Source organism: Pempheris klunzingeri, chromosome 13 (genome assembly GCF_042242105.1).
Source record: "Pempheris klunzingeri isolate RE-2024b chromosome 13, fPemKlu1.hap1, whole genome shotgun sequence".
NCBI lineage: Eukaryota > Metazoa > Chordata > Actinopteri > Acropomatiformes > Pempheridae > Pempheris > Pempheris klunzingeri.
In genome coordinates this window covers 25,546,414-25,554,494 of record NC_092024.1, presented here as the reverse complement: position 1 = coordinate 25,554,494, position 8,081 = coordinate 25,546,414, and the positions used below count along the sequence as shown (strand labels likewise).

The 8,081-nt window shown below is 45.5% G+C and overlaps 1 protein-coding gene across 2 annotated transcripts; it reads left to right on the top strand.

Moving 5' to 3' along the window:
* Positions 1–783: 783 nt before the first annotated feature.
* LOC139212226 (uncharacterized) lies at positions 784–7,343 on the top strand. 2 transcript variants are annotated; one of them, XM_070842720.1, is made up of 8 exons: positions 784–944; positions 1,317–1,438; positions 1,729–1,867; positions 1,972–2,093; positions 2,420–2,530; positions 5,565–5,671; positions 5,752–5,842; positions 7,163–7,343. In XM_070842720.1, exons 1-8 carry the CDS (start codon positions 821–823, stop codon positions 7,277–7,279), a joined length of 933 nt encoding a protein of 310 aa, XP_070698821.1. In that variant the 5' UTR covers positions 784–820; the 3' UTR covers positions 7,280–7,343. The 2 variants fall into 2 exon arrangements, with proteins under 2 accessions (XP_070698821.1, XP_070698822.1); XM_070842721.1 differs by having other exon boundaries at positions 785–944; positions 7,166–7,343.
* The last annotated feature ends 738 nt before the right edge of the window (positions 7,344–8,081 follow it).

Below are 8,081 nucleotides of genomic sequence, written 5' to 3'. Positions count from 1 at the left end.
AGTACAGAGAGTACTGCGAGTACTGAGAGTACTGCGAGTACTGAGAGTACTGAGAGTACAGAGAGTACAGAGAGTACTGCGAGTACTGAGAGTACTGAGAGTACAGAGAGTACTGCGAGTACTGCGAGTACAGAGAGTACAGAGAGTACTGCGAGTACTGAGAGTACTGAGAGTACTGAGAGTACAGAGAGTACTGAGAGTACAGAGAGTACTGCGAGTACTGAGAGTACAGAGAGTACTGCGAGTACTGAGAGTACTGCGAGTACTGAGAGTACTGAGAGTACTGAGAGTACAGAGAGTACAGAGAGTACAGAGAGTACTGCGAGTACTGAGAGTACTGAGAGTACTGAGAGTACAGAGAGTACAGAGAGTACTGCGAGTACTGCGAGTACTGAGAGTACAGAGAGTACTGCGAGTACTGCGAGTACAGAGAGTACAGAGAGTACTGCGAGTACTGAGAGTACTGAGAGTACTGAGAGTACAGAGAGTACTGAGAGTACAGAGAGTACTGCGAGTACTGAGAGTACAGAGAGTACTGCGAGTACTGAGAGTACTGCGAGTACTGAGAGTACTGAGAGTACAGAGAGTACAGAGAGTACTGCGAGTACTGAGAGTACTGAGAGTACAGAGAGTACAGAGAGTACTGCGAGTACTGAGAGTACTGCGAGTACTGAGAGTACTGAGAGTACAGAGAGTACAGAGAGTACTGCGAGTACTGAGAGTACAGAGAGTACTGCGAGTACTGAGAGTACTGCGAGTACTGAGAGTACTGAGAGTACTGCGAGTACTGAGAGTACTGAGAGTACTGAGAGTACTGCGCATGCTCAGTACTACTGTGAACTCTGAGATGGATTTCGTTGAGGCGAAGTCAGAAGTGAAGCAGCTGCTGAGTAAAGTGAAGCCGTCTGACGTCTCCAGACTGCTGAACTGGATCAGAACCTCAGGTAACCTCACCTGGTTAACTAGCTAGGCTAGTTAACTAGCCTGGTTAACTCAGTCAGTAGTAGAAGTACTCAGTCAGGAGTAGAAGTACTCTGTCAGCAGTAGATGTACTCAGTCAGGAGTAGAAGTACTCTGTCAGCAGTAGAAGTACTCAGTCAGGAGTAGAAGTACTCTGTCAGCAGTAGAAGTACTCAGTCAGTAGCAGAAGTACTCTGTCAGCAGTAGAAGTACTCAGTCAGGAGTAGAAGTACTCAGTCAGGAGTAGAAGTACTCAGTCAGGAGTAGAAGTACTCTGTCAGCAGTAGAAGTACTCAGTCAGCAGTAGAAGTACTCAGTCAGCAGTAGTACTAACACCTGTACTAATACACCTGCAGACGAGTTGGACGATGGTCTGTGGAGCAACAGGAAGTCGATTCTACGAAACATCTCAGAGGAGCTGAGAGGACGTCTGCCCCCAGACGCCATGTTCCCCTCTGAGGGGATCACACACACCAAGGTGACACTCACCTGTCGGACACACTCACCTGGTTGTTGTTAGTGAAGGTGGTGATGATGAAGGTGATGATGAAGGTGGTGATGAAGGTGGTGATGATGAAGGTGATGATGAAGGTGATGATGAAGGTGGTGATGATGAAGGTGGTGGTGATGAAGGTGGTGATGAAGGTGGTGATGATGAAGGTGGTGATGAAAGTGATGATGAAGGTGGTGATGATGAAGGTGGTGATGATGAAGGTGGTGATGATGAAGGTGGTGATGAAGGTGGTGATGAAGGTGGTGTGGTTCCAGATGCAGCAGTGTTCCCGGCCGACGGTCCACGTGGACGCCTTCCTGTATGATGAAGACGAGGTTGACGCTCTGTGTGAGGAGGGAACCTTCACTCGGTCCTACTGTCTCTCCTGTGGATCCTACAGAACTGCCCCGCTGGGTCAGGAACATCTTCATCCTCTTCTTAATCACCTTTAGCATTACACGCAGAGCTCCCTGCTCACCTCTTCCTCCTCCTCCTCCTCTCCTGTTGTTCTCCTGCAGACTTCATCTCTCACTCGTTCTCCGTCTCAGAGCTTCAGTTCCTGTTTGAGAACGTTCTTCCAGACCTGAGCAGCCGGATGGTGGTGGACGTGGGTTCCAGACTGGGAGCCGTCCTGTACGGGGTCAGTAGAACCCAGTAGAGCCCCTCCCGACAGAAACAGAGTCTGAATGTTTAAAAAAACAACAGAAAAACAATTTGACCGTAAATCAAATGAGTTCTCTGTTTAATGTTCTATGTTCTGTGTGTTCAGGGTCATGTGTTCTCTGTTTAATGTTCTGTGTTCTGTGTGTTCAGGGTCATGTGTTCTCTGTTTAATGTTCTGTGTTACATGTGTTCTCTGTTTAATGCTCTGTGTTCCATGTGTTCAGGGTCATTTGTTCTCTGTTTAATGTTCTGTGTTCAGGGTCATGTGTTCTCTGTTTAATGTTCTGTGTTCCATGTGTTCAGGGTCATGTGTTCAGCTCGGCCTCTCAGCTCGTTGGTTTGGAGATCAGTGAAGAATTTGTCAAACTGCAAAACGAAATCCTGCAAAAATACAAACTGACGGACAGAATCCAGGTAACACACACTGTCACACTGTCACACACTGTGATACACTGTGATACACTGTGATACACTGTCACACACTGTGATACACTGTCACACACTGTGATACACTGTCACACACTGTGATACACTGTGATACACTGTCACACACTGTCACACACTGTGATACACTGTGATACACTGTGATACACTGTCACACACTGTGATACACTGTGATACACTGTCACACACTGTGATACACTGTCACACACTGTGATACACTGTCACACACTGTCACACACTGTGATACACTGTCACACACTGTCACACACTGTGATACACTGTCACACACTGTGATACACTGTGATACACTGTCACACACTGTCACACACTGTGATACACTGTGATACACTGTCACACACTGTGATACACTGTCACACACTGTGATACACTGTCACACACTGTCACACACTGTGATACACTGATACACTGTCACACACTGTCACTGTGATACACTGTCACACACTGTGATACACTGTCACACACTTGTGATACACTGTGATACACTGTCACACACTGTGATACACTGTCAATCAATCAAAGACTTTATTGTCACATGCTCAGCAGTTACATGAAGCAGTCACTGGCAGTGAAATTCTTGTGTCTCTGGTTCCCGGTAACACTGCTAACAGTATCAAAGAAAAACACACCAGCAAGTAAGTAAGTAATATAAATAAGGTACAGTGGGGCAAAAAAGTATTTAGTCAGCCACCAATTGTGCAAGTTCTCCCACTTAAAAAGATGAGAGAGGCCTGTAATTTTCATCATAGGTACACTTCAACTATGAGAGACAGAATGAGAAAAAACAAATCCAGAAAATCACATTGTCTGATTTTTAAAGAATTTATTTGCAAATTATGGTGGAAAATAAGTATTTGGTCAATAACAAAAGTTCATCTCAATACTTTGTTATATACCTTTTGTTGGCAATGACAGAGGTCAAAGGTTTTCTGTAAGTCTTCACAATGTTTTCACACACTGTTGCTGGTATTTTGGCCCATTCCTCCATGCAGATCTCCTCTAGAGCAGTGATGTTTTGGGGCTGTCGCCGGGCAACACGGACTTTCAACTCCCTCCAAAGATTTTCTATGGGGTTGAGATCTGGAGACTGGCTAGGCCACTCCAGGACCTTGAAATGCTTCTTACGAAGCCACTCCTTCGTTGCCCAGGCGGTGTGTTTGGGATCATTGTCATGCTGAAAGACCCAGCCATGTTTCATCTTCAATGCCCTTGCTGATGGAAGGAGGTTTTCACTCGAAATCTCACGATACATGGCCCCATTCATTCTTTTCCTTTACACGGATCAGTCGTCCTGGTCCCTTTGCAGAAAAACAGCCCCAAAGCATGATGTTTCCACCCCCATGCTTCACAGTAGGTATGGTGTTCTTTGGATGCAACTCAGCATTCTTTCTCCTCCAAACACGACAAGTTGAGTTTTTACCAAAAAGTTCTATTTTGGTTTCATCTGACCATATGACATTCTCCAAATCCTCTTCTGGATCATCCAAATGCTCTCTAGCAAACTTCAGACGGGCCTGGACATGTACTGGCTTAAGCAGGGGGACACGTCTGGCACTGCAGGATTTGAGTCCCTGGCGGCGTAGTGTGTTACTGATGGTAGCCTTTGTTACTTTGGTCCCAGCTCTCTGCAGGTCATTCACTAGGTCCCCCCGTGTGGTTCTGGGATTTTTGCTCACCGTTCTTGTGATCATTTTGACCCCACAGGGTGAGATCTTGCGTGGAGCCCCAGATCGAGGGAGATTATCAGTGGTCTTGTATGTCTTCCATTTTCTAATAATTGCTCCCACAGTTGATTTCTTCACACCAAGCTGCTTACCTATTGCAGATTCAGTCTTCCCAGCCTGGTGCAGGTCTACAATTTTGTTTCTGGTGTCCTTTGACAGCTCTTTGGTCTTGGCCATAGTGGAGTTTGGAGTGTGACTGTTTGAGGTTGTGGACAGGTGTCTTTTATACTGATAACCAGTTCAAACAGGTGCCATTAATACAGGTAACGAGTGGAGGACAGAGGAGCCTCTTAAAGAAGTTACAGATCTGTGAGAGCCAGAAATCTTGCTTGTTTGTAGGTGACCAAATACTTATTTTACCGAGGAATTTACCAAATAATTCATTAAAAATCCTACAATGTGATTTCCTGGATTCTTTCCCCCCATTCTGTCTCTCATAGTTGAAGTGTACCTATGATGAAAATTACAGGCCTCTCTCATCTTTTTAAGTGGGAGAACTTGCACAATTGGTGGCTGACTAAATACTTGCCCCACTGTATATACAACTAAAAAAATAATAAAGAAAATAGAATAAAATGTACAGCTAAATAGATAATAGATGAATAGAGGTGCAAAATAGGGCAGTGAATTGATTGAATTGATTGATTGAACAAAATAAATAGCAAAAAACAGAAAAAAAGAGCAGAGTTGAGTGGGAGCTCGAGACAAGGCAGCCGTCCTCGGCGCCTTCTTGGGAATAAAGAGAGTGTCACACACTGTCACACACTGTCACACACTGTCACACACTGTCACATACTGTCACACACTGTCACACACTGTCACACACTGTAATACACTGTCACACACTGTCACACACTGTAATACACTGTCACACACTGTAATACACTGTCACACACTGTCACACACTGTAATACACTGTCACACACTGTCACACACTGTAATACACTGTCACACACTGTCACACACTGTAATACACTGTCACATACTGTCACACACTGTCACACACTGTCACACACTGTAATACACTGTCACACACTGTAATACACTGTCACACACTGTCACACACTGTAATACACTGTCACACACTGTAATACACTGTCACATACACACACACACACACACACACTGTAACACACACACACACAGTCGGTCAGAACCAGTCTGACAATAGAACCCACTAGAACCCAGTAGAACCAGTCTGACACTAGAACCCAGTAGAACCAGTCTGACGGTAGAACCGCTCTCTAATGTCCGTCCTTTAGGTTCTCCACACTGATGTCTGCCTGCAGGACGTTCTGCTGCAGAATGCCGACGTTCTCATCATGAACAACGTTTTCGAGTTCTTCATGGAACCCAGAGAACAAGTCAGGTCAGAACACACACACACACACAATACACTGAAATAGAAATAAACAGAAATGAATATAATAATACTGTGTGTGTGTTCAGAGCGTGGAGGTTCATCATGGAAAACTTCAGGAAAAAAGGTTCTCTATTGGTCACAGTCCCCAGTCTGCAGGAGAGTCTGAACGCCCTGCAGGTACACACACACACACACACACACACACACACACACACACACACACACACATACCTGTTTTTACTACCCCATGAGGTCCCATGACAGGGAGCAGCCTGGTGGGATCCACCCGACGTCTACAGACGTAGTTTTAACTGCTGAAATCATTAAAACTTCATGTGAACACAAAAATCACTTGAAATATCAGAAACTCTTACTCTGGTCATGTTACGTCAGACATTTAACCCAATGAGTGTTGGACTGAAGCCTTCACGTCAGATTACATGAACACTGAATCTAATAGGCTGTCCAGCTACGGATCAGATTCTCACTCTAAAATATCATTTTTGATTAACTTGATGGCCTCTTTAATAAATCGTGCTGCTGCTCCACCTGAACACTCAGATTGGTTCAGTATGACAGACGTTACCTCCAGCCCAGCACCCGGTCCACCATCCGGTCCACTATCAGAGCACACGACCGTCCAGTCCTGTTCTGTCAACAGCCACCATTTCACTTTTAGATTTAGTTTATTGCTGCTGCTTTTACTTAGTGTGAATGAGCACAGTCTGGTTCTGGTTCTGGTTCTGAGACCAGCTGAGTCTCAGTCTGGTTGTGGTTCAGTTCTAAATACTGTTTTAATATTTGCAGGTTAAAGAACCACATCCTGACTACAAATGTCATAAAGTTAAATGACATGAAAACGTTTCAAGGCTCTGAAAAGCTTTTAAAACAAACTGGGGACAGTTTGAGTGTAAATGTTGTCAGTCTGATGTTCAGTTAGTGCTGAAGCTGTGCCAGAGGTGCAGACTCATGTGGACGGACCTTCTGGAGGATGTAGTCTGTGCTGTGTCTCTTATTCATACCTTCCTTAATGTCAGTGGGGTGGACAAAATAATAAAAACACCTACCTGTATAGTCTGAATGTTTATGCAGCAGACAGGATTAATTAGACCACACTAACCTAACTAACACTAACCTGATGAGACTAGTCCAAGGCTCCAGCCTGTCCGTCCTTGGGAGCTGGATCTCTCCTTCACTGTGGTGCTCCCGGAGGTTTCTCTTTTCCCACTGGGTTTTTGAGTTTTTCCTTCCCGAAGAAGGAGGGTCATAAAGGGCAGGTGATGCCTCGGACTGATCCACCGGACTGATCCATTGGCCTCATCGACTGCTGGACTCTTTATTAGATTGTTTGTTCGCTTACACTTCTTGTTTATTTCAGTGAACTTTGTAAAGCACTGTTGTGATATTGGGCTATACAAAATAAATTGAATTGAATTGAATTGAATTGATCTAGTCTGACTAGCTTCATGCTAGTAACCAACCTGCTCCTGTGTCCAGCAGGAGGCGCTGCAGCCCAGCTGGGTGGAAGAGCTTCCTGTGGACTACGATGTTTACCTGGACAGAGACAGCGACTCCGACGCTCTGAGACAGATCCACCTGTACAGGGTCATCTGAGTTGGACTGGAGTGGTTTAGTCTGGTGTAGTCTGATCTGACTTTGTATTAAATTATTTACTGTTCACCTGCTTGCCCACCTTATTCTGTAGTATTAGTGATTTTATTTTGTAGTATTAGTGCTTTTATTCTGTAGTATTAGTGATTTTATTTTGTAGTATTAGTGCTTTTATTTTGTAGTATAAGTGCTTTTACTTTGTAGTATTAGTACAGATGAGTAAACTCCATGATGACGTACCGCCTCCTGCTGTTACGCACTCTGCGTCCTTAACGTCACCACTTCCTGCCGTTGACTACTCTGACGTCACCGCGGCCTCACTAACGGCCACGGCGGGACGGTTTCCACGGCAACCATTGGCCGGCAGCGGCAGAGCGGCGTGACGGCCGACCAACCGGCTCCGAGGAGGACAGTGAAGCTCCGCCCACTCACTCACACAGGACGGTGCGTTCAGGGACACGCTGAACCTCGGAAACAGACTAGAGCGAGGCGACATGTGCGTGTGATTTCTCATGTTGAGAGCCTGGAGCGCGCGGAGCGGGAGGCGGAGCTTCTGTTAAACGTTAGTTTAGCAGAAACTGGCCCCTGCCCCCTCCCTGCCCCCTCCCTGGCTCCCCAGTGGCACCAGCGGGGTGTCCAGTGTTCCTCCACACTGTTGCTGGTTTCATGGTGCGTTCGAGCAGAAAAAAACAGCCTGGTCACAAAATCATACTCAGCATTTAACTTCTCACAGCTTTCACAAATAATGAGCCAACAGAGAAATAATCAATGTCCTCAGAGCTGACTTCTTCAGCAAAGATCAATC